Raw genomic sequence first — 26,810 nt, 5'->3', positions numbered from 1 at the left:
ACTCTCACAAGAGGTTTCTTTGCTTCATAGTCAACCTCGACCACTACCAGCACCTCTTGCTCCCTTTTGGCCTCTCCTCTGCCCCAAAGGTATTCTCAAAGATCATGGGAGTCATACCCACCTACCTACTAGGGATGTAAAAGGTTAACTGGTTAACCGGTAAGCATTAGGCTTACTGGTTAAACCAAAGTTAACCGTTAACCCCAGCAGCCTCGCGTCAGGCTGGTGGGAGGGACCCCAGCCCCAACTGGGCTGGAGGAGCCCCAGCCCTGCCATGTCGGCAATGCCATGCCACACCAGCTGAACCAGTGGGACCCAGTTCGGGCCGGAGCAGGCCCCCAGCCGGCTGGCGGGAGCCCAGCCCTGGCTGCACCAGCCAGCCAGCTGGACACCTGCCCTGGCCATGCTGTGTTGAGCCAGGTGGCTGGACCCCAGCCCCAGCTGGATTGGCCCCAACCCTCACAGTGCCAAGGCCCCCCAGCTACCTCAGTTAACCGGTTAAACAAAACAATTTAATCGTTTAACCAGTTAACTTTTTTAACCGATATTTATATCCCTACTACCTACGTTATCTGGGGATAATCATCCTCCCTTATCTCAATGATTGGTTGCTCAGAGGACTGATCTTATCAAGAGGTATGGTCAGCAGTACAAACAACAAGGCTGGTATTCCACAGTTTAGGCCTCTGGCTCAATCTTGAGAAATTTGCTTTTACACCAGCACATCGGATAGATTTCGTAGGAGCTTCTCTGGATGTGGTGACAGCCAGGGTTTACCTACATATGAACAGATTTGTTGCCCTAAAGAATCACATAAAACCAGCCATACTGGATCAGACCAGTGGTTCATCTGAGCCCAGTATCCTATCTTCTAACAGCGACCAGTGTCAGATGCTTCAGAGAGAATGAATAAAACAGAACAATTTCAAGTGATCCATCCCTTGCCATCTTGCCCCAGCTTCTCAAGGATTCAGCTCAGTCCTCAAACCTCAGCAAGAAGTTCTCTCCAACTATTAGGGAACATGGCATCTTGCATTTTCGTAACTCAAGATGCCAGTTTACATCTTCGGTGCCTCCAGGGATGGCTCAAGACAGTCTATATGCCCAGAAAGTATATGTCTGTCCCTTGCTTGGTTCTACAGACACTCAGCTGATACAAGAGACCTTCGAAGGTCTGTGCAGAAGTCTCATTTAGTCAAGATCCTCCTACCATTGTCATATCATGAGACACATCCCTCTTGGGATGGGGGATGCACATCTGGCGTCACACACAATCCAAGGCAAATGGTTGTCCAAAAGTAGCTTCTCCACATCAACCATCTACGGTTGAAGGCAGTCAGACATTCTTGCATTCATTTCCTTCCTCTGGTCAAGGCCCAGTCCATCAAGATCATGACAGACGACATGGCCTGCATGATCTACATCAGTCTCAGGATGGGATGCATTCTTTCTCACTTTGTGCTGAAGCACTAAAACTCTGGAATTGGTGCATAGTCAACCAGATAATCATCTCAGCTTCTTACCTTCCGAGGATGCAGAACACTATGGCAGATCACCTGAGCAGGCATTTTCCTTGGAATTACTAATGGGAGTTGGACATACAAGTCTTCAACAGTATATTTCTAACCTGAGGGTTCGCAGAAGTGGGCCTCTTTGCAACCACCACCAACACACGAAATTTTGCTCGAGTGGGACTAGACCCTTAATCACTGGGGGATGCCTTCCTCATCTCATGGACAAGAGGTCTTCTTCGTGCGTGTCCACCACCACCGTTACTTTTGAAAGTACTGAACAAGATCAAGCAAGACAAGGCTAGATACATTGTAATTGCACTGATCTGGCTGAGACAAGTCTGGTATCCTTACCTCATTCGATCTGCAAGTTCTGCAACTTCAGGCATGGCTCCTAAATGACTTTTGGTGATAGAGACCCCCTGTTCAGCAGAAGTACAACGGATATTATTAAACAGCAAAAGGAAGAAGAGAAGAGCGGTTAGTCCTATAGGAAAAGGGGAAGAGTTAATGGAGATTACACCAAATATGAGCCCCAGGAGGATACAGGATGGGTTAAAAAGGATTACAAGGGAGAATGGGAATGGAAAAAACTTGCAGCCAGAGGGAACAGGGGATAGACTGGAGAATAGCACTGTCACTAGGAAAAGGCAGGTCTATGTGATTGGGGACTCTTTATTGAGAAGAATAGATCGGCCTGTAACCAGAGCTGATCCAGAAAATAGGAGGGTGTGCTGTCTTCCAGGTGCTAAGATACGGGATGTAGACCTGAGGTTAAAAAGGATTCTAAAGGGAGCAGGAAAGAATCCCCTAATTATCCTTCATGTGGGAACAAATGATACGGCTAGATTCTCACTGGACAGTATTAAGGGAGACTATGTTAGGCTGGGGAGGACGCTTAAGGAAATTGAGGCTCAGGTGATCTTTAGTGGGATTTTGCCTGTTCCTAGAGAAGGGCAACAAAGGTGTGACAAGATTATGACTATCAATAGATGGCTTAGGCAGTGGTGCTATAAGGAGGGCTTTGGGATGTATGGCCATTGGGAGGCATTCATGGATAGAGGACAGTTCTCTCGGGATGGACTTCATCTGAGTAGGGAAGGAAATAGACTTCTAGGATGGAGGCTGGCACAACTGATTAAGAGAGCTTTAAACTAGGAATTTGGGGGAGATGGTTGGGAGATGTCCAGGTAATCTCCACGCCAGAATTTAGCATAGAGTGGAAAGAAAATGAAGTAAGAGTGGATACAGCTGTAGGTAGGAGGAAGGGCAGTGTAGATACAAGTCTAATAGGTTATACTGGTAGTAAAATAACCGTGCCTAATAGGGTACAGAATGTGAGTGAGGCCAAACAGCAAAAATTAAGATGTTTGTACACTAATGCAAGGAGCCTAGGTAACAAAATGGAGGAACTAGAGTTACTGGTGCAGGAAGTGAAACCAGATATTATAGGTATAACAGAGACCTGGTGGAATAGTAGTCATGACTGGGCTACAGGTATTGAAGGGTATGTGCTGTTTAGGAAAGACCGAAATAAAGGTAAAGGTGGTGGAGTAGCACTGTATATCAATGATGAGATAGAATGTAAAGAAATAAGAAGCGATGAAATGGATATGACTGAGTCTGTCTGGGCAATAATTAAATTGGGGAAGAAAACTATTAGAGCCTCCCCTAGGATAGTGCTTGGGGTGTGCTATAGACCACCGGGATCTAATTTGGATATGGATAGAGCCCTTTTTAATGTTTTTAATAAAGTAAATACTAATGGAAACTGTGTGATCATGGGAGACTTTAACTTCCCAGATATAGACTGGAGGATGAGTGCTAGTAATAATAATAGGGCTCAGATTTTCCTAGATGCGATAGCTGATGGATTCCTTCAACAAGTAGTTGCTGAACCGACTAGAGGGGATGCCATTTTAGATCTGGTCTTGGCGAGTAATGAGGATCTCATAGAGGAAATGGTTGTAGGGGATAATCTTGGCTCAAGTGATCATGAGCTAATTCAGTTCAAACTGAATGGAAGGATTAACAAAAATAAATCTGCAACTAGGGTTTTTGATTTCAAAAGGGCTGACTTTCAAAAATTAAGGAAATTAGTTAGGGAAGTGGATTGGAATGAAGAATTTATGGGTTTAAAGGTAGAGGAGGCCTGGGATTATTTTAAATTAAAGCTGCAGAAGCTATCGGAAGCCTGCATCCCAAGAAAGGGGAAAAAATTCATAGGCAGGAGTTGTAGACCAAGCTGGATGAGCAAGCATCTTAGAGAGGTAATTAAGAAAAAGCAGAAAGCATATAGGGAGTGGAAGAAGGGAGGGATCAGTAAGGAAAGCTACCTTATTGAGGTCAGAATATGTAGGGATAAAGTGAGACAGGCTAAAAGTCAAGTAGAGTTGGACCTTGCAAAGGGAATTAAAACCAATAGTAAAAGGTTCTATAGTCATATAAATAGGAAAAAAACAAAGAAAGAAGAAGTGGGACCGCTAAAAACTGAGGATGGAGTGGAGGTCAAGGATAATCTAGGCATGGCCCAATATCTAAACAAATACTTTGCCTCAGTCTTTAATAAGACTAAAGAGGATCTTAGGGATAATGGTAGCATGATAAATGGGAATGAGGATATGGAGGTAGACATCACCATATCTGAGGTAGAAGCGAAACTCAAACAGCTTAATGGGGCTAAATCGGGGGGCCCAGATAATCTTCATCCAAGAATATTAAAAGAATTGGCACACGAAATTGCAAGCCCATTAGCAAGAATTTTTAATGAATCTGTAAATTCAGGGGTTGTACCATATGATTGGAGAATTGCTAACATAGTTCCTATTTTTAAGAAAGGGAAAAAATGTGATCCAAGTAGTTATAGGCCTGTTAGTTTGACATCTGTAGTATGCAAGGTCTTGGAAAAAATTTTGAAGGAGAAGGTAGTTAAGGACATTGAAGTTAATGGTAAATGGGACAAAATACAACATGGTTTTACAAAAGGTAGATCGTGCCAAACCAACCTGATTTCCTTCTTTGAGAGAGTAACAGATTTTTTAGATAAAGGAAACGCAGTGGATCTAATTTATTTAGATTTTAGTAAGGCGTTTGATACTGTGCCACATGGGGAATTATTAGTTAAATTGGATAAGATGGGCATCAATAGGAAAATTGAAAGGTGGATAGGGAATTGGTTAAAGGGGAGACTACAACGGGTCCTACTGAAAGGTGAACTGTCAAGTTGGAGGGAGGTTACCAGTGGAGTTCCTCAAGGATCAGTTTTGGGACCAATCTTATTTAATCTTTTTATTACTGACCTGGGCACAAAAAGTGGGAGTGTGCTAATAAAGTTTGCAGATGATACAAAGCTGGGAGGTATTGCTAATTTAGAGAAGGACAGGGATACCCTACAGGAGGATCTGGATGACCTTGTAAACTGGAGTAATAGGAATAGGATGAAATTTAATAGTGAGAAGTGTAAGGTCATGCATTTAGGGATTAATAACAAGAATTTTAGTTATAAGCTAGGGACGCATCAACTAGAAGTAACGGAGGAGGAAAAGGACCTTGGAGTATTGGTTGATCATAGGTTGACTATGAGCTGCCAGTGTGATATGGCTGTGAAAAAAGCTAATGTCGTCTTGGGATGCATCAGGAGAGGTATTTCCAGTAGGGATAAGGAGGTTTTAGTACCGTTATATAAGGCACTGGTGAGACCTCACCTGGAATACTGTGTGCAGTTCTGGTCTCCCATGTTTAAGAAGGATGAATTCAAACTGGAACAGGTACAGAGAAGGGCTACGAGGATGATCCGAGGAATGGAAAACTTGTCTTATGAAAGGAGACTCAGGGAGCTTGGCTTGTTTAGCCTAACTAAAAGAAGGTTGAGGGGAGATATGATTGCTCTCTATAAATATATCAGAGGGATAAATACCAGAGAGGGAGAGGAATTATTTAAACTCAATACCAATGTGGACACAAGAACAAATGGATATAAACTGGCCACTAGGAAATTTAGATTAGAAATTAGACGAAGGTTTCTAACCATCAGAGGAGTGAAGTTTTGGAATAGCCTTCCGAGGGAAGTAGTGGGGGCAAAAGATCTATCTTGCTTTAAGATTAAACTCGATAAGTTTATGGAGGAGATGGTATGATGGGATAACATGGTTTTGGTAATTAAATATTCATGGTAAATAGGCCCAATGGCCTGTGATGGGTTTTTAGATGGGGTAAGATCCAAGTTACCCGGGAAAGAATTTTCTGTAGTATCTGGCTGATGAATCTTGCCCATATGCTCAGGGTTTAGCTGATCGCCATATTTGGGGTCGGGAAGGAATTTTCCTCCAGGGCAGATTGGAAGGCCCTGGAGGTTTTTCGCCTTCCTCTGTAGCATGGGGCACGGGTCACTTGCTGGAGGATTCTCTGCTCCTTGAGGTCTTCAAACTACAATTTGAGGACTTCAATAGCACAGATATAGGTGTGAGGTCTTTTTTAGGAGTGGTGGGTGAAATTCTGTGGCCTGCGTTGTGCAGGAGGTCAGACTAGATGATCATAATGGTCCCTTCTGACCTAAATATCTATGAATCTATGAATCTATGACATTTACCTTCAGAAACAGAAGAGATTTCATCACTGGTGTATCCTTCAACAAGTTTCTCCAGATCACTCTTCTCTATCCTCTGTCCTTAACTACCTGTTTGAGTTCAAAAGATCTCGTCTTGATATGAGCTTGGTCAAGGTTCACTTGCGGCTGTTACAGCCTTTCACTCCTTGATAAAAGGTTTTTTCTTTGATTGTTTGTTTGTTTTTCTCATCCCACGATCTCAAGGTTTCTCAGAGGCTTAATGAACCTATTTCCACAGATTAGAGAACCTGCTCCTGTATGGAACTTGATCTTTGTTCTTACGAAGGACCACTTTGAGTCACTAGCTACATGTTCATTGGTTCACCTATCAATGAAAACAGCTTTCTTGGTAGCCATCACTTTTGCCTAGAGAGTTGGAAAATGGGGGGCTTTAATGGCAGATCCTTCTTTCACAGTGTTTTTAAGGACAAGGTATCGTTGTAACCACATCCCAAGTTTTTACCCAATATGTCCTTTGAATTTTATATAGACGAGACTATTCACCTTCCAGGTTTTCTCCTGAAACCACCTCGGACTAAGCAGGATTCTGCCTTCGATACTTTAGATGTCAGAAAGGTGTTACCCTTCTGTCTGGACAGAATGAAACCTTTTTGAAAGTCTCCTAGATTGTTTGTTTCAATTGTGACAAGATGCAAGGGATCCATAGTCTCCACCCAGAGATTCTCAGAATGGATCTTGAGGTGTTTTATTTCAAATTATGTGTCTGCTGACATTCAACCTCTTTCTAGAGCAGTGGTTCTCAACCTTCCCAGCCTACTGTACCCCTTTCAGGAGTCTGATTTGTTTTGCATATACCAAGTTTCACCTCCCTGAAAAACTACTTGCTTACAAAATCAGACATAAAAATACAGAAGTGTTACAGCACACTATTACTGAAAAAGTGCTTACTTTCTTATTTTTGCCACATAATTATAAAATAAATCGATTGGAATATAAATATTATACTTACATTTCAGTGTGATACTTGAGCCTGTTTTTCACATGTTAGCATTGTCTGAAGCCCGAGCCCCATTGCCCAGAGCTGAAGCATGTAACTTAGCTTTGGTGGGGCCCCTGTGGCGTGGGTTCCTGGGCAATTGCCCTGCTTGCCACCCCTAATGCCGACCCCGCACTTGCAACACCTGAAAACCCATCCTGTGACACCTCCCCGGGGGTCACGACCCTCAGGTTGAGAAACTCTGATCTAGATCAGTTGAGTACCCGTGCAAGACCTCTGCGTACACCCAGGGACATATGTACCCCAGTTGAGACCCACTGTTCTAGAGCGTTGGCTCATTCTGCAACGTCACACTCTACATCTGTCGCATTACTCAAAGACGGTCCAGTCACTGAAATCTGCAGAGCTGCAACCTGGACCTCCGTACGTACTTTCTCCAGCTATTAATTCTCGCCTCTAGATCAGATGCTGCAGTTGGCAGTGCAGTTTTGTCTTTGATATTGGATGTTGTTCTGACACTCCCCCCTCCTTGTGGGGATACTGGTTTGGAGTCATCTGAAGTGGAACACCCATAGGAGCACTACTCGGAGGAGGAGGAGGAGGAGGACGGGTCGCTCACCTTGTGCAGTAACTGGAGTTCTTCCAGACATGTTTCCCGGTGAGTGCTCCACTACTTGCCCTCCTTCCCCTCTGCTCTGGAGTTTTACCTTGTGGGACATTGTGATAGAGAAGAAACTGCAGGTGATTCGCCTGCACAGACCTATATATCCTCAGCGCAGGATTGCGAGGGGGCACATGCGTGGGCCAAACAAGCACTGCTACCAAAAATCTCAGATCAAGGGTGCAGAGACACACGTGCACTGGAAATGGAGCTCTCACTGGGACACACATCTCAAAGAATTCCAGTTACTGCATGAGGTGAGTAACCACTCCTTTCCTTTAGTGAGTTCATTCACTTTGAACAAGGGAGGGTGGTTAAGAGCAGCTCCAGAGCAGACTTTTTCAACAGTCACATTTCATGGTTGCTGGGGCAATGTTCTGTGTCACAATCTGCTGGATGTTCTGAATACCTGCCGGGTTCCCTCTTGGGTCCTGTATCATCCACGGTACAGACTGACTTACAGCAGGCTTGGCTGGAAATTGGGAGAATGAATTTAGTATCTAGGGCCCTCTGACTTTCCCAACAGGTCCACTGATTGGAAAGTAAAAGGTTCTAAAACACATCAAGAAGTCAGCTGCAGACACAGGGAGGCTGGGCCCACGCTAAAGTAACACCATCTATTGTGCATACATTTTTGAAATATGTCCTTCATAACATCCTCCTAATACTGGACAGTGTTCTGGGCCTCTTTTCAGACGTGCTGCAATGTTAAGCTACATACATAACACGCCTACAGTTACCCCTTTTTCAAAGGTCTGACCAAATAGATCGGCTTTTACACCATGCCCTGAGGGTCAACAGAGCCAAGCACTGTAAGGCCGGCCTTCTCTAAGAGTGCCCTTGAATTTGGAATTCACTCCTCTTTACAATGTGTCCAAAAGGACAACAGACCAAGGCTCCTGTCATGGCTGAGTGTTGCCAGAGAGAGGTCAGGGTGTTATTTTGTATTCTATTGCCTGAGGTGGGGTTGTTGCCTTTGGTGTTGCAGCTGCATCATGTATTCTACTGTTGTTGAAGTGCTTTGAGATTTAGAATAGGTGCTTTTTTACAGTAATCAGAATAATTCTCCTTAATTGGAAGATAAGAAGCCTCCATCATTGTATATGTTCTTAATTAGGTAAGAACACCCCACCCCCCAAAAATGACTACATTATAGCCACCTCCTCACTGCATTTGATTTTGGCAGGTGTGGGGTGAGTTGCCTATTGGGAGAGTGCACTAAACCTCTTGTGCAGTGCAGAATGGTGGAGTCTTCTAGGTCAGTTGGAGCCAGGCTCCAGCAGTAGGTTTGGGATACTACCTCACCCCGTCTCTAGCACCAAGAGCTGCCCCTACCTGAGATGAGAGTGGAAACCGATTTCAGATCCCATGTGAAGATGGGGTGAGAGGAGGAAGGCTGTGGCTTGGTAGTTCTCCTTTGTTCTTTATGAGCCAACCCTTGTGTAGGAAACCCATGACTGTATACAGGGAAAGGGACATTAACCTAAAACCATTGAACATTTTGGCCTATCGACTGCTTTTAACAATACTTATTCTCCCTGCAGGAAACTCCGGGATGTTTTGCAGAAGAGGCTGATCAAGTTTTTCATTGACCAAAGCAAGAAGGACCCTGAGAAATATGCCAAGTTCTTTGAAGACTACGGGCTGTTCATGAGAGAGGGGATTGTGACGATAGCAGAGCAGGACGTCAAGGTACATACCATACTAAGTGTCTGGCTGGTGTGAAAGAGTGCAGACTACTACCCAGACTGGGGATAAAGCAGTGGTGCGGGAAGGTGATTCTCTTCTGGGGATCCTACCATTTGCTCGTGGCCTTTTGTGCCTGGTCCTTTGGAATTTTACAGATCCTCCAAAATATTCTGACCTCCACAGTGTCCTACAAGCTTTTAGAAAGGGGGATGTGTACAGGTGCCATTCCCCATCCCTTCTCAGACACAGCCCACACACTATACAGAGTAAACATGCCCTCGCTCTGGGGCTTGGTTTTATTAATATGAATATTAATACTCCCACTTCCCTAATTATAGGTCTGTCAGTCTGACATCGATCCTGGGCAAGGTAATAGAGCAGCTGATACGGGACCCGATTAATCAAGAATTAACGGAGGGTGATATAATCAATGCCAATCAACATGGGTTTATGGAAAATAGCTCCTGTCAAACTAACTTGATATCTTTTTTTGGTGAGATTGCAGGTTTGGCTGATAATAGTGATGATGTAATAGACTTCTGTAAAGCATTTGACTTGGTACTGAATGACATTTTGATTTAAAAACTAGAAAGATATAAAATGAATGTGGCACATGATTAAAAGCTGGCTAACTGACAGCACTCAAAATGTAGTTGTAAATAGGAATCCTCATTGAGTGGGTGTGTCCCTAGTAGGGTTCTGCAGAGATTGGTTCTTGGCCCTGTGTTGTTCAACATTTTTATCAATGACCTGGAAGAAAACATAAATCATCACTGATAAAATTTGCAGGTGACACAAAAATTGGGGGAGTGCTAACTAATGAAGAGAACAGGTCACTGACACAGAGCGATCTGGATGGGTTGGTAAGCTGGGCTCAAGCAAACAATACATGTAGAGCCCTGTGCGGATACAAAATTTGTATCTGCATCCGATCTACAAAGATGGTCCACGTATGTGGATATCCGTGAATATAAAGCAGATATCTGCAGATTTGCAGGGCTCTCAATATGTGTGTTTTATATGGTTAAATGTATACATCTAAGAACAAAGAATGGAGGCCCTACTTACAGGATGGGAGAGTCTATCCTGGGAAGCAGCCACTCAGAAAAAGATTTGGGGCTCGTGGTGGATAATTAGTTGTATATGGGCTTCCAGTGCAAAGCTGTAGCCTAAAGGGCTAATGCAATCTTTGGATTTATAAGCAGGAAAATCTTGAGTAGAAATAGAGAGGTGATTTTTACCTCTGTATTTGGCACTGGTTTGAATGCTGCTGGAATTTTGTGTCCAGTTCTGGTGTCCACAATTCAAAAAGGATGTTGATATATTGGAGTGAGTTCAGAGAAGAGCCACAAGAATGATTAAAGGATTAGAAAACATGCCTTGCAGTGATAGAGTCAGAGTTCAATCTAGTTAGCCGAGCAAAGAGAAGGTTATGGCGTGATTTGATTTCAGTCTATAAGTAGCTACACGGGGAACAAATATTTACTAATGGGCTCTTCAGTCTAGCAGAGAAGGGTCCAAAACAGGGGTGGGCAAACTTTTTGGCCCGAGGGCCACATCTGGATATGGAAATTGTATGGTGGGCCATGAATGCTCACAAAATTGGGAGTTGGGGTGCAGGAGGGGGTGAGGGCTCCGGTTGGGGGTGCAGGCTCTGGGGTGAGGCTGGGGATGAGGGGTTGGGGGTGCAGGAGGGTGCTCCGGGACCGAAGGGTTTGGAGGGTGGGAGGGGGATCAGGGCTGGGGCAGGGGGTTGGGGTGCAGGCAGGGGGGCAGGCTCCAGGCAGTGCTTACCTCAAGCAGCTCCCAGAAGCAACAGCATGTCCCCACTCCAGCTCCTACGCAGAGGTGCGGCCAGGCAGCTCTGCGCGCTGCCCCGTCCGCAGGCGCTGCCCTTGCAGCTCCCATTAGCTGCAGTTCCCGACCAATGGGAGCTGCGGGGACAGTGCTTGGGGTGGTGGCAACATGCGGAGCCCCCTGATTGCCCTTTTGCGTAGGAGCCAGAAGGGGGACATGCCACTGCTTCCAGGAGCCGTATGCACTGGGCAAGCCCCTGACCCCGCTCCCTGGTTGGAGCACCAGAGCAGGGCAAGCTCTGGACCCTGCTCCCTGGCAGGAGTTCGAGAGCCAGTTTAAAACTTCTGGAGGGCCAGATTTGGCCTCTGGGCCATAGTTTGCTCATCCCAGTGGCTGGAAGTTGAAGCAAGACAAATATAGACTGGAAGTGAAGCATATTTTTTTAATAGTGAGAATAGAGAACCATTGGAACAATTTACCAAGGGTTATGGTGGATTCTCCATCGGTGACCATTTTAAATCGAGATTGGATGTTTTTCTAAAAGCTCTGCTCTAAGAATTATTGTGGGGCAGGTCTCAGGCCTGTGTTACACAGGTGGTCAGACTTCATTATGAGAGTGGTCCCTTCTTGCCTTGGAATCTATATGTAAACAAGAACAGAACATAATGTTCAGCTCAGCCTTTCTCCCCAGGCTTTGCTTCTCCCAGGATTCCTCACTCAGGACTGCTTAGCCCACACTCAAGGGCCATTCCCACATCCTTTGTATCCAGGAAGGGCAGCGAGTCAGCAGAACCCACTTAACCCTTTTGTAGCAGGATCAGCGCCTGCTAACAGGGCTGGGTGTTTATGGCAAATGTTGCCAGTCTTTTGCTGACATGTATATACCATATTAGGAGCTATAGTTACCCATACACCCACCTTGCATAGTGGCTAAGGCAGTTGCTCATATTAGGCTTTGTTGGTCCCTGTGGGTTACAGTATGAGATGGCTGGGCGTAGCCTCAAACTGCTATAATCACTTGGATTTGTAAAGTGCAGAGGAGAGTTTCCTCCTCTTCCTCCTCGGTCCTTGGACTGAGCTCCCTTCTGTCTGCTCGTGGGAGGGCTGAAGCCCTATGGCATGGTGGATTATCTTGGTGTCCTGGCCAGCACCCCTCTCTCCCACATTAGTAAAACAGCTACTGACAGCCCATGCTTGTTCTGAGTGCAGAGTGGCTTCACTGCCCCAGAATGGCCTGCTGGCTAAGGTAGTTCAGAGACCTGTGCAGAACCCTAAGGCGCTCAACTACTGCGGGGACAAGTGCCATAAAAACGCCCTCTAAAGAAACCAAATTTCCCTCTGTGCTATGGGGGAGAAGCTCCTCCAGCTTCACTGATGACCCTTCTGCCCCCAGGGAGCTGCTCTGTACTGTCTGGCACTGCAGGAGACCTGGGCAGAAACCAAAGCAGGTTTCCAGCCCCTTGCAAGGGAGATCACACCTCTAACAAGTTTCAGAGTAGCTCACCTTACCTGATCACTCTCATTACAGTGTGTATGGTAACACCCATTGTTTCATGTTCTCTGTGTATATAAAATCTCCCCACTTTATTTTCCACTGAATGCATCCGATGAAGTGAGCTGTAGCTCATGAAAGCTTATGCTCAAACAAATTTGTTAGTCTCTAAGGTGCCACAAGTACTCCACCTCTAACAAGGTAAATCTCCTCTCCCAGGAGGACATAGCGAAGCTGCTGCGTTACGAGTCCTCGGCACTGCCTGCAGGCCAGCTGACCAGCCTGACAGAGTACGCCAGCCGCATGCAGGCAGGGAGCCGAAATATCTACTACTTGTGTGCGCCCAGTCGACACCTGGCTGAGCACTCGCCATACTTCGAGGCCATGAAGAAAAAGGATATGGAGGTGGGTGAGCAATGCACTGTGTCTCAGCAGGATGCAGTGGTGTGCTGCCCTCTGCTGCTGCCAATTGGCATCAGCACCACAGAGTGCTGTCTCTGCTGCCAGGCCTAGCTTCCTCTCTGTAGGGTCCCCTGTGTCTGGTGTATTTTATGGGCTTGCTGGCTACAGCAGATCTGCTGCAAAGGAGAGACAACCTTTGAGATACGTTGCTCCCTGCCCTCTGCATATGTTACGTCCTCTTCAGTTATTCTGTGGGGCCGGTGCAGCTTAGCAGCCCTCTGCCTCCTCTTGGCCTCAGATATTCACCCTGCGGTAGGGAGGGGATTATTAGAGCTGTCCCTTTATTCAGAAGCGAAGGGCAGTGGGAGCCTCACAAACGTATGAGTTAGTATTGGTCTGTACTGAGGAAAATCCGTTAGCTCTTGCCCTTCTCTCAGCTTAACACCACAGCAGTAAAGCTGCTTTGCCTCAGAGCCCAGCCATTGGTTTGCAATGCCTGTACCAGGGTGATGAGTGAGGAGCAGGTCAGTGTCTGGGCCTTTGGTCTTTTCCAGGTGTCCTAGGATGGTCCTCCTCACCTTTCACAGTTCCTCCCCAGGGCAGCAAGAATTCTCCATCTGCAGGCCCCTCCAGGCTACTTTGGGATCCTTCACATTTGGGGCAGGAGGGAATTTCACCTTACGCGTATTAGCAGAACCCTGTGGGATGTTCAGTTTCTCCTGGGCACTGAGCAGGGATCTGATAGGATCAGGTGGGCATATTCCACACAGTCCATTTCCTGGGACTGCTAGGGATCTGTGGTAGAGGGTAGGGATGAAATCTGGAGAACACTGAAGTACGAGAAGATGTATCTATAATCAGCAGTTTCTTGACTCAGCACTGCCCCTGCAAAGAGGAGACCTTTTCACAGAAGGCTGTTTTGTGCATGCTGAGACATTGTACGTCATGGCAGGGTGGATATTGCAAGGCAGGGATTCCCATGCTTTTTGCCGGCATGACCCCATTTTAATGAACCATTTCCTCCTGGGGTCACAGACTGTATGGAGGGTGCCACTTTGCAAAGCAAAATGGCATCCTCCCCCCTTGTATGACTGCACATGCACCAGACACGTGAGGTCTCACCACACAGAGGACACCATTTTGCTCTACAAAGTGGCATCCTCCGCACAGCATTACCTCATACGTATGGTGCGTGCAAAGTCATGCTGTGCGGAGGATGCCACTTTGTAGAGCAAAATGATATCCTCCATGCATTATAACCTTGCAAGCACCATGCATGTGAGGTCACGCTGTGCAGAGCAGAATGATGTCCTCTGCGCACTAGGGACAGCCGTGACCCCATCTGCTTGTGGCACGACCCCATTTGGGAACTGCTGCTGCAAGGGGAAGGGTTTGCACAGAGCTCAGCAATGTCGATCAACAAACCTGTTGGCCTGTTCAGTTGCTGTGTGTGTCTGGGGAGCCAGGGTGTCGAGGGGCGGGCAGTGGTGGATCTGCCAGCATTCACTTGTGATGCTCTTGCTGGCTAGCACAGCTTTGCACCCTGGGAAAGGGAAGAGGCTATTGTCCCTGCAGCTCTGATGAGCTGCTGGCAATCCTGTTCATCACTGGACACCGTGTTGCTTACTGTCCTTCCCAATACAGGTGCTGTTCTGCTATGAGCAGTTTGATGAGCTGACACTCTTGCACCTTCGGGAGTTTGACAAGAAGAAGCTGATCTCAGTAGAGACTGACATCGTTGTTGACCACTATAAGGAAGAGAAGTTTGAGGAGAGCCGCCCAGGTAGAGCATCCCTTCCCCCAGCACGTCCAGTGCGTGGCCTTGAGCTCAGCACCTACATTCTCCAGCTCAGCAGCCAGGTGGAGCTGAGCCTCCCACATGGCAGCCAAGATGGTAGCCAGTGAGAATACCCTATTTTTGTGCCCTCCCTCAAGAAAGCATTGCCTTTGTTAGGCATGTGAGCAAACTCTCTCTAGTTAGCATCCTGCCTCTGCAGTGCTCAGAGGCCCCCGTGGCAGCTCTGCCCCTGACCTGGGCAGCTGTCTGTTTGTATAGTGCCTGCTCTTGGTTTGTAAGCTGCTGAGCACCAGTTCTTGCAAGTTCCTTTCCTGTTACTTCCCCACCCTCCCTGAAGAAGGAGTGGGTGGGGATGCAGTGTCCCTTCCCCAACCAGTGCTGCAGGCCCACTCTGGGAGGCCTTTTAGCCAGCCTGCATTGTCCTACAAAGCTCCGTGGGCCACTGAGGATTCATGAGGCCAGTGACTGTAAAGGGCTATGAAGTGTTGATTATATTCTCAATAATAACACCGAGAACCATGAAGCAGGAGCATTATAGCATAGATGTAAATTCTTCTCTTTAAAATAAAAGAAATCTAACGTTGTCCTGTCTACACTGGGGTCAAAACCCTGTCTGGTAAGAGAGCAGGCCCTGGTGTGGACAGGACCCAAGCAGTTTTCTAGTTTAAAACAGTGATTAAAATATTGCATAGTGAGTTCATGGGCACCTCTGATCTATCGTAGTTTTAAAGCCAGCTTCATTTTAAAAGCAGAAACTCCTGATCCCAGGGGTGATATTGCAGCGTGGGGATTGGGGTGGAATAAGCTTGCCCTCTTTATGTATGAGGTGGTCTCTGGAATGATGCAGGCTGAGGTTGTGCGTTTGGCATGGTGCCGTATCTCTGCATCTCTGTTTGGTAAGAGAGCAGATGGATGGATATGAGAAAGGACAAAGCTGCTTTTCAGGAGCAAAGCACAGTGCTGCCCAGTGACAGACAGTACTGTAATGTAACCCATCCTCCTCCTCCCCAGCTGCAGAACGCCTGACGGAGAAAGAGGCTGAGGAGCTGATGGCCTGGATGAGGAATGCATTGGGCTCTCGAGTCACCAGTGTTAAGGTACATGTGCTATAGGATTCTAGTAGCTAAAGGTAGAAAAGACCTGTATAGATCATAACCTCTGAAAAGAGGAAGAATGGTTTTGTGGTCAAGGCGCTGAACTAGGGTCCAGAAGATGTGGGTTCAGCCACAGATTTTCAATGTGACCTTGGGCAAATCATTTAATCTCTCCGTGCCTCAATTCCCTACCTGTAAAATGGGTGTAAGAACCATTCCTTTGTCTGTCTTGTCTAGTTAGCCGTGTAGGTGCAACCAAAGGGCTAATGCAGACTGTCTGTCTGTCTGCTCAGCCTGAGCTGATTGGCAGCCCCACGGCAGCTGGGAGTATTAAAGGGCTGTATGGCAGGAGGGCAGGGTGGCTGCTAGAGAGACAGAGGTACTGGAGAGAGAAACTCCTGATAACAAAATGGTAAGAAGAGAAGCCAACACTCCAAAGAGAGAGAGGAGCAGAACAAGAGGCTGTAAAGCCCAAAGAGGTAGGGAACAGCAAGTGTCTTGAGAAGGGTTAACTCTGCCTGTGCCAAACAAAGGTCCTGAGCTGGAGCCCAGTAGAGTGGGGGGGCCTGGGTCCTCCTACCTCCTACCCAGACTAAGAAGGGAGATGGAAAATAGTCAAGGACAGTGAGCGTTAGTCAAGGTCAGAGGAGTGAGTCCAAGACCGCTGGACTTCGAGTTCCTTATATTTGGACCTTTCTGCTTGCTACAAAAGGAGACAGACTGAGCAGTGACTTAGCTAGAGAACTAGGCTGCATAAGATGACAGATTCTCTTGACACCAGAAGGGCTGGAGGGTTTGTTAGATTGAAAGGACCACTGCAGCACCACTCCAGGACACAGGAAAGCGCTCTAGAGGCCAGGATGTGCTCCTACAGACACCAGTTCTTTGGCTTGGCTCAGAGGTGTGATTGTAGTCGGATTGTTCAGGTACATTTGGGTTACCAAGGAGTAGTTAGGCTAGTAGTGAACATGCTGAGTGATCAATAATGTTTGCTGGTAGAATAATTCTTCAAGTTCTCACTCTGTGAACAGTAGAGTGAACTGATACAGCGCTTCATCTTCAGAGTGCTTCACAAACATATACACCCCTCTGGGTAGAGGATCTTAATTGTTCTGCCTCTGTACAGTGTAGGTAGGTGACTGGCTTGAGGTCAGAGAAAAGGAGTCAGTGGAGCACTTACATACTGTGGGGGGGGGGCAATGTAGCAACTCTTAGGCCTGGCCTACACTACGGGGTTAGGTCGAATTTAGCCGCATTAGATCGATTTTAAAATTAATGCATCCATACAACCAACCCCGTTCCATCAACTTTAAAGGGCTCTTAAAATCGACTTCTGTACTTCTCCTTGGAGGAGAGTAGCACTAGGAATAGCACTAAAATCGACCTTGCTGGGTCGAATTTGGGTTAGTGCAGATGCAAATCGACGGTATTGGCCTCCGGGAGCTATCCCAGAGTGCTCCATTGTGACTGCTCTGGACAGCACTTTGAACTCCAATGCACTAGCCAGGTACACAGGAAAAGCCCCAGGAATTTTTGAATTTCATCTCCTGTTTGGTCAGCATGGCGAACTCAGCAGCACAGGTGACCATGCAGTCCTCCTAGAATCGCAAACGAGTTCCAGCATGGACCGAAAGAGAGACACTGGATCTGATTCCTGTATGGGGAGAAGCATCTATGCGGGCAGAACTCCGATAAAAAAAAAGAAATGCAAATATATTTGCCAAAATCGCACAGGGCATGTTGAAGAGAGGCTACAACAGGGACACAAAGCAGTGCCGCGTGAAAGTTAAGGAGCTGAGGCAAGCCTACCAAAAAGACAAAGGAGGCAAACGGTAGCTCAGGGTCAGAGCCCCAGACATGCCGCTTCTATGATCAGTTGCACGGCATTCTAGGAGGGGACCCTGTCACCACTGTCTGTGGACACCTGAAAGGAGGGAGTCTCGCACAACAGGGAGGAGGATTTTGTGGATGAGGAAGAGGAGGAGGAGGAGAATGCGCCGCAGGCAAGCGGTGAATCCATTCTTCCCAGCAGCCAGGACCTTTTCATCACCCTGGAGCCAATACCCTCCAAAGGTGGGATCCCCGACCCTGAAGCTGGAGAAGGCACCTCTGGTGAGTGCACATTTGTAACTACAGTACAGGGTTTAAAAGCAATAGTGTTTAATGTTTGATTTGCCCTGAAGAATTGGGATGCATTTGTGGCCAGTACAGCTACTGGAAAAGTCTGTTCACATGTCTGGGGATGGAGCGGGAATCCTCCAGGGACATCTCCATGAACCTCTTCTGGAGGTACTCTGGAAGTATTCTGGAATCACTGCAGCACAAAGCATGGCAGCAAATGGTCCTGGGTTTTGGTCACATTCAAGCAACATTCGGTCTATATCTTTCTGTGTTAGCCTCAGGAGAGTGATATCATTCATGGTCACCTGGTTGAAATAGGTGAATTTTTGTAAGGGAACAGTAAAAGGACCCTGTTCATGCTGGGCTCTTTGCGCTTGGCTAAAAGGAATCATCCTGGAGAATAGCCACGCGGGGGGGTTGAGGGAGGTGTATGCTGCACATCCACCCTAAAACTGCAGCTCCTCCTTTTAAATGTGAAACCCAATCCATTGCTTGCTATGGGAAGGGATGGCGCTGCAGTTTGAAACCATTCCCATGTGTTATGCGTAAGAAGCCAATCCTGCGTACCCTTTGCCTTACCATGGCTGAATGGAAACCAGATTCTGTTGCCCAGCCGTGTGTGATGTGTCCCCATACCGGCAGGTGCGCAATATAAAAGGCAAAATGCGACCTTGTACCTAAAGCACATGTGCTGTCTGCTGTGAATTGCTTGATTCACTGTTAAAGAGTCTCCCTTTTGTTCTCAGAAATGTATCATCGTAAATTTTACTCTTCCTTTTTATCTCTTCCCAGGTGCAAATGTTTCTAGGCTCCCCTATCATCTCTGTCCCTGAAGTTATCGCAGATTAGAAGGTGAAAAAAATGCAATCGCAATGACATGTTTTCCGAGCTCATGCAGTCCTCCCGCACTGATAGGGCACAGCTGAATGCATGGAGGCATTCAGTGTTAGAGACTAGGAAAGCATTAAGTGAGCGCTAAGAGCATAGGCAGGAGAGTGGAGACAGGAGGCGATGCTAAGGCTAATGGGGGAGCAAACGAACATGATGAAGCATCTGGTGCAGCTACAGGAAAGCCAACAAGAGCACAGACCCCCGCTGCATCCATTGTACAACCGCCTGACTTCCTCCCCAAGTTCCATATCCTCCTTACCCAGACACCCAGGAACGTGGGGTGGGGAAGCTCCAGGCACCCAGCCACTCCACTCCAGAGGATGGCCCAAGCAACAGAAGACTGTCATTCAAACAGTTTGATTTGTAGTGGCTACAATAAGCAATGTGGACTTGTCCTTCCCTCCCCCACCCCCAACCCGGTCTATCTTGTCAGTTATCTCCCTTTTTTTTAATTAATAAAGAATGCATGGTTTCAAAACAATAGTTACTTTATTTCGAAGGGGGGAGGGTGGTTGGCTTACAGGGAATTAAAACCAACAAAGGGGGCAGGTTTGCATCAAGGAGAAATACACACAATTGTCACACCGAAGCCTGGTCAGTCATGAAACTGGTTTTCAAAGCTTCCCTGATGCGCAGTGTGCCTTGCTATGCTCTTCTAATCGCCCTGGTGTCTGGCTGCTCAAAATTGGATGCCAGGCGATTTGCCTCAACCGCCCACCCCGCCATAAAAGTCTCTCCCTTACTCTCACAGATATTATGGAGCACACAGCAAGCAGCAATAACAATGGGAATGTTGGTTGCGCTAAGGTCTGACCTAGTCAGCAAACAGCACCAGCAAGCTTTTAAATGTCCAAAGGCACATTCTACCACCATTCTGCACTTGCTCAGCCTATAGTTGAACTGCTCCTTACTACTGTCCAGGCTGCCTGTGTATGGCTTCATGAGCCATGGGAGCAAGGGGTAGGCTGGGTCCCCAAGGGTCACTATTGGTATTTTAACATCCCCAACAGTAATTTTCTGGTCTGGGAGTTAAGTCCCTTCTTGCAGCTGCTCGAACAGCCCGGAGTTCCTAAAAATGCGAGCATCATGTACCTTTCCCGGCCATCCCACATTGATGTCGGTGAAACCTCTCTTGTGATCCACCAGTGCTTTCAGCACCATTGAGAAGTACCCCTTGCGGTATACGTACTGGTTGGCAAGGTGGTCTGGTGCCAAGATAGCATCCTGTCTGTCACCCCACCACAGTTAGGGAAACCCATTGCAGCAAAGCCATCCAGTATGACCTGCACATTTCCCAGTCTCTATCCTTGATAACAGAACGTCAATGATTGCATTGGCTACTTGGATCACAGCAGCCCCCACAGTAGATTTGCCCACTCCAAATTGATTCCTGACTGACCGGTAGCAGTCAGGCGTAGCAAGCTTCCACAGGGCTATCGCCACTCGCTTCTCAACTGTCAGGGCAACTCTCATCTTGGTATTCCTGCGCTTCAGGGCAGGGGAAAGCAACTCACAGAGTTCCAGGAAAGTGGCCTTACGCATGCAAAAGTTTCGCAGCCACTGTGAATCATCCCATACCCGCAACACTATGCGGTCCCACCGGTCTGTGCTTGTTTGCCGGGCCCAGAATCAGCGTTCCACAGTATCAGTCAGCCCCACTGCCACCATGATGTTCCAATTGCCACAGCTCATGCTTTCAGGAACGTCTGTTTCCATGTCTTCATCAAGATCGTCCTCGTGCTGGCGTCTCTTAGCCCTGTTCTGCATATGCTCCAGGATAGTGCGTGAGGTGTTTAGAATGCTCACAACAGCAGCGGTGAGCTGAGCAGGCTCCATGCTTGCCGTGGTATGGCGTCTGCAGGAGAGCAGAGTTGCAGCAGAAGCGATGGATGATGACGGATGCCACAAGAATAGATATTTATATAGAACGACAAGAGGACCTGCGAGGTGGATTCATGGCACCAGGAGAGTAGTGTTGCAGCGGAAGCGGTGGATGACGATAACATGGAGAGATTTGCTATTGAGATTGAGCTCATTTACAAGAGCAGGAGAGCAGAGTTGCAACGGAAGCGGTGGATGATGACAGTTAGCAGTCGTACGCACCGTCTGCTGACAGCAGCACCCAGGACACAATAGCAGCGGTGACACTGAGCTGAGCGGGCTCCATGCTTGCCGAGGTATGGTGTCTGTCATAAACATACAGCTATGGGTAGCATAAAATCCCTCCTTTGCCTGTCAAGGGTCAAGAAGCTCAGATAACCTGGTTGGCACCTGACCAAAAGGACCAATAAGGGGAGAAGATACTTTCAAATCTATGGGGGAAGGTTTTTGTTTTGTTTTTCTTTGTGTTCTCTCCGGGTCAGCGAGGAAGCAGGGCAGGGAAAATACATCTCCTAAAGCCATACCTGAACTAAGCATCTAAGATTACAAATTGTAAGTAATAGGAAGGAAAATGCGTTTTTAGCTTGTGAATTTTCCCTAGGCTAAGAGGGAGGTTTATTCCTGGTTTTTTTGTGTGGTTTTTTTTTGTAACTTTAAAGTTTTGCCTAGAGGGGGAATCCTCTGTGTTTTGAATTTGATTACCCTGTAAAATTACCTTTCATCCTGATTTTACAAAGGTGCTTCTTTTATTTTGTTTTTATAATAAAGTTCTGTTTTTAAGAACCTGATTAGTTTTTAGTGTCCTAAAAACCCAAAGGGCTGGTCTGTGCTCACTTTGTTAACCTATTTGGTCGGTATATTATTCTCAAGCCTCCTCAGGAAAGGGGGTGAAGGGGGTAGGGGAGATATTTTAGGGAAAGAGGAACTCCAAGTGGTCCTTTTCCTGAATCTTTGTCTAACTCACTTGGTGGTGGCAGTAGTACCCATCCAAGGACAAGGAAGTATTTGTACCTGGGGGAAGTTTTTAACCTAAGCTGGTAGAAATAAGCTTAGGGGATCTTTCATGCAGGTCCCCACATCTGTACCCTAGAGTTCAGAGTGGGGAGGGAACCCTGACAGCGTCTGCACAGAAAAAAGGCGCGAAACGATTGTCTGCCATTGCTTTCACAGAGGGAGGGGCGATTGACGACGTACCCAAAATCACCCGCAACAATGTTTTTGCGCCATCAGGTATTGGGAGCTTAATCTAGAATTCCAATGGGTGGCGGAGACTGCGGGAACTGTGGGATAGCCACCCACAGTGCACCACTCTGTAAATCAATGCTAGCCACGGTAGTGAGGATGCATTCTGCCAACTTAATGCACTTAATGTGGACATATGAAATCGATTTCTAAAAATGGACTTCTATAAAATCGACCTAATTTCATAGTGCAGACATACCCTTAGGTAGGGAGATAACGGCAGAGGCAGAATTAGACCCATATCATCCAAGCTTCCCGCCCTGTGCTCAGTGTCTGTCTGTCTCTCTCACTCACACACACGCACTCAAAAAGGTACTGTTCAGGCCGTGGGCTTTCACCCCGTTGTAGGCAGTTTCTTGAGTGTGGGTGTCAGTTCTCTTGGAGTTTTGTGTAGTTTCTGCACTGAGGAGACATCCTCCTCCTTGGCCGAAAACCAGCCTTTGAGCCCTTCGTTATCCCTGACTTCTGAGCTGCCTGCATTTCCCATCCCATCACTGTTTGTTGTTCCTCTGACAGGTGACTCCACGACTGGACACCCACCCGGCCATGATCACTGTGCTTGAGATGGGGGCTGCCCGCCACTTTCTGCGCATGCAGCAGCTGGCCAAGACCAACGAGGAGCGTGCCCAGATCCTGCAGCCCACACTGGAGATAAACACGGGGTGAGGTGGGGCAGAGCCAGAGCGCTTCAGCTTGGATGTTGTGCAAAGGCAGACACCGGCTGGCATGGCGAACTTGAACCAGCTGGGATCCTCCATTCTCTTAAGTGCTGCAATTATGTTGCTGTGTCTTGGCCTGTGGAGCTGTGCACAGTGACGGATGCAAGCTCACATGATGTCCAGCCTCATGGGGGTCCCACATCAGCTACCCTCTGCATTATCCACCCCACAGGTTATGGGGCTGGGATGTGGAAGGAGGTAGGAAGAAGATCACAGGTAAAGAGGCAGAGAAGGGAACTTTTGACCATAAGGGAGGCATTTTGCTATTCCTCCATAGCGCCTTGCTCCTCTTGTGATCAGTGGTGTTGTCATGCGTCCAAGGGGCACTGCGACGCTGTGTTGATCTCTCATTCTGTTGCAGGCATGCGCTGATCAAGAAACTCAGTCAGCTGAGGGTCAGCCAGCCCGACCTGGCCCAGCTGCTGCTCGATCAGGTGAGAGCCATGTCTGCACCACCATGCTCCCTGGGCAGGCTGCCATATCAATGGGCAGTAAGGGAGTGGGCCAAGGCTGTGCTCCTGACCAGCTGGAACCAAACACCCAATGGTCCCCATTCTAGGTATTTTTAGTCCTGCATGGCCCAGGGTCCATTTTTTCGAGAATGTTGTGATGTCATCCAGGAACGTGGCTCAGTGTTACCCACTCTGACCCTACTGCAACTCATGTCTGGTGCAGAGCTAGGAGCTATGCTGTTCACGCTGCGGGGTGGACTGGGCTTGGGAAAAAAGGGCAGGGAGGGAAAAAGCAGAGAGAATTCATAGGCTTGTCTGTTGGAAGCACCTGGCATTTAAGATGGGTCTTACCATCCCCTCCCCACTTCAAAAGTCTGTCTGAAACCGACCAAGACTCCAAATGGCACGTCACACTCACATGCACTCCGGGGCATGGGGTGCTGGAGAGAATCCCTGGGCAGCACCTCTTCCTATCATATGATCCCCCCAGATGTGTCTTGATGTGTATCCCATGATCTTCTACAGAGGAGCTGCACTTCTCCATTTCATACCAAGGTGGCTCCTGCTGCTAATAACATTCCTTCTCTTCTCTGTGCCCTTGTCTGTCTCAGATTTATGAGAACGCCATGATAGCAGCAGGACTGAATGATGACCCCAGACCTATGGTGAGCCGTCTGAATGAACTCCTTACCAAAGCCCTGGAAAAACACTGAGCCCAAACTGATCGAAAGGGCAAGCTCTGTGCCAGATGCCAATCACTGTTTCCTCCAGCACAACTGCTTTTGTTGTTGACAGTTGGAACATCGGTCTGTTCCCAGACTCTGCTGCATGGGGTAGAATATCTGCATCTCTGCGTGACATCTAAATATGCTTCCAAGTTTCACTTTATAGGGAGGTTGCAGTTGTAATTACTGGACTGCGTGCCCACACAGAGTCCCATCGTCCTGCTGAGACAAAACCTGGAGATTACTGCTAAAATGGTTTGCCAGGATTTCTACGTTTGGCCCAAAAGTCTTAATTTCATATTGATTTTAGAAACAGCCTTTCCCAACAGAGCAGTTGACACCAGGAGTCCAGATTAGCTCCCCATATGCCCACCCAGGAATTAGCCCTTGGGCTCAGAACACCAGCCTTCAGCACTAGCAAAATGCATTAGCTTGTCAGGAAACCTCCACCTCTGCCTGGCACCTAGGGCTTAGCAGGCACAAGGGTAGACTGTTGCCATTAGCAAACACAGGTACTACTAATGCAACAATGATCTGTCAACAGAGTAGTGTAGCGGGTAAGGCAGCTCAGCTGCTGGATAACTAAACTCATCCCTGCAGCTGGGGAAATATTTGACAAGACCACTTGACTTTTTGGACAGTTTCCAGGGTTTTTGCTTCCCTTGTGGTATAATTTGCATGCCCCTGGTAATCTCTGTTGTTTATTTATGTTAAATAAATTCCTCTTCATTTCAAGGTACCTTCATCATGGGATTTTGCCTCATTTTGTTCTATGCTGTGTCCCAGGTCTGATAGAATGATAGTTCTTAACCCTTCAGACAGTCCCCAGTTCTGAGAGGCAGCAGGATCCTAGAATGGTGGACGAGGGTTCCCTCTGCTGGTGGGAACATGAGTGGATTAGGGGAGGCAGCATAGAGGGAAATGGAAGGAAGATAGGAGGCACTTTAAGTTCTTTGCTATGAACCCTTATTCTTGTCCTTAAGGGTATAAGAGCTGAACTCCAGATTTCTAATGTGTGCTTGCTACCCAGCAGAAAGGGCCTGAGATAGACGAGTCATCATGGTCTTCCAAGTTTGTTTCTCAGTTACACATGGACAAATCAGTGTACAAGATTTTTTTTAATAACTGAAAACTCTGCAAACTCAGCATGGGCTCTGAGAGTCAGGCCAGGGTCTTTCTGGTTCATCCTTAAATCTCCAGTAATAAGATTCTGTAAGTAGAACTTGGTTAATGATTCTGGTGCTATGTGAGCCAGAATAGATGTCAGCTCTCTCCCAGAGCTATGTGAGCTCGGCAGGTGAACACAAATAAGTAGTAAAAACTAGTCACTAAATCAGCATTTATGATGCTGACCAGATAAGATCCAAGAGTAATGTAGTGTCATTTTTACATACTTACCTTAGCCTTCAGTTTTACTCACATGAGGAAGAGTAGTAACTAATGGCTGATTGGTCTGGGGACTGATAATGAGAGTAGAAACTTTCACCTCTACATCTCCAGGATTAACCCAGACCAGATAAATGATGACCAGTGTCATCACTGACTGAAGTCTGTTCAGTGGCTTATATGAAATGAGTGGTGGGTCATGGTCCAGCTCCCAGTAAGATACATGTGGTATCTTGTCACTGTTTGTGATGGAATTCCTTAGTCATTTAAATGAGAAGTATCCAGTAAACTATTTTACACCTAATCTGCGTTATATTGTGTATAACAGTAAGAGTGCAAATGAGCTGGCATATATAGGCCTCTACATTTGCAGCCAGTAGTTAATCTGTCATTAAATGCCTCCTTCCATGAACTGAACCAAGACTGCACCGTTGTTTAAAATATATTCCTTAAAGAGAGGCAACCTTCTATGCAGAGTCCGTTAATAGATATATTGGATCATTCTACCAACAAATCAGTGCAAGTATATAGCAATGACAGGTTATTACTAGATGCTACATGTATATCCAGGGCTTGTTAGAACTCTGTATGATCACTGGAGAAATAGTATGCTGTCCTGTACTGCTGGAGAAATAATATGCATCCATGGAACTAGACTGTATTGTAATGTGTTGCTATAGCTTTTTATGGAAACAGAGTGAAGAAATGGAAATTTCTGGTGAATTCCTGATAAGTACTCACCTGCACTCTGGCCATTCAGAGTTTGCTGACAATTGCTGATAGTGGTCGGGGAAGGTGTTGCATAGTGGAATGAATCCTTTTGGCTAAGTTGAAGTTCAGTGTTGGTTTACAAAACCTATGTGTTCTATCAGGAACTAAATCCTCCCCTGGGAGGGGCATAAACTCTTATCTAACAGGCTATGATCCCATGAATCCTGTTCACCAACCAGCCTTTAGGGCCCTAACTTTGTGGTTGAGAGGTGACTGACTAAAAGATAGAGCAAAGTAACAATTGTTCAGATGAAAACCTGCCCCCTAGCCTTTGTTGTGTCAGTATGAGAAGGGGCAATAAACGGTGTGTGAAGGCAGTACCAGCAGCATGCAGCAGAGGGTCAGACTTTAATCAGAAAGTCACATTTATGATCATGCTATATCAAAGCAGGAGATGTATCACGTATTCCTTATTCCTGACCCATCCCATCCTTCTGCATTAATGATGGCTGATACCAGAGCCCTGAAGAAGGGGAACAGAGACTGCCCATGCAGCAAGAGAAGGGAAACAACTGAGTCATGATGTGATAGAATTAAAATGATCTATTGACGTATCCTTTTGATGCAGGACCCATATGTTTGCAAAGGTAAAGCTGTGCCTGACAGGAGAGGCA

At 46.9% G+C, this 26,810-nt stretch overlaps 1 protein-coding gene across 2 annotated transcripts in view; it reads left to right on the top strand.

The window, feature by feature from the left end:
- Positions 1-24,784, top strand: part of TRAP1 (TNF receptor associated protein 1) — a 79,826-nt gene extending 55,042 nt beyond the window's left edge. Inside the window, exons 12-18 of one of the 2 annotated variants that reach the window (XM_073362771.2) lie at positions 9,281-9,428; positions 12,934-13,119; positions 14,761-14,899; positions 15,926-16,011; positions 22,660-22,805; positions 23,224-23,296; positions 23,926-24,784. In XM_073362771.2, coding sequence (XP_073218872.2) covers positions 9,281-9,428; positions 12,934-13,119; positions 14,761-14,899; positions 15,926-16,011; positions 22,660-22,805; positions 23,224-23,296; positions 23,926-24,027 — 880 coding nt within the window. In that variant the 3' untranslated portion in view covers positions 24,028-24,784. Of the gene's footprint in view, positions 1-9,280; positions 9,429-12,933; positions 13,120-14,760; positions 14,900-15,925; positions 16,012-17,900; positions 18,121-18,921; positions 19,502-22,659; positions 22,806-23,223; positions 23,297-23,925 lie in introns of those variants that run through there. The other variant, XR_012161182.2, reaches the window with a different exon arrangement.
- The last annotated feature ends 2,026 nt before the right edge of the window (positions 24,785-26,810 follow it).

Source organism: Lepidochelys kempii, chromosome 10 (assembly GCF_965140285.1).
Source record: "Lepidochelys kempii isolate rLepKem1 chromosome 10, rLepKem1.hap1, whole genome shotgun sequence".
NCBI classification, from domain to species: Eukaryota; Metazoa; Chordata; order Testudines; family Cheloniidae; genus Lepidochelys; species Lepidochelys kempii.
The sequence above is the reverse complement of the archived record's forward strand: the minus strand, read 5'-3'. Positions and strand labels throughout refer to the sequence as shown.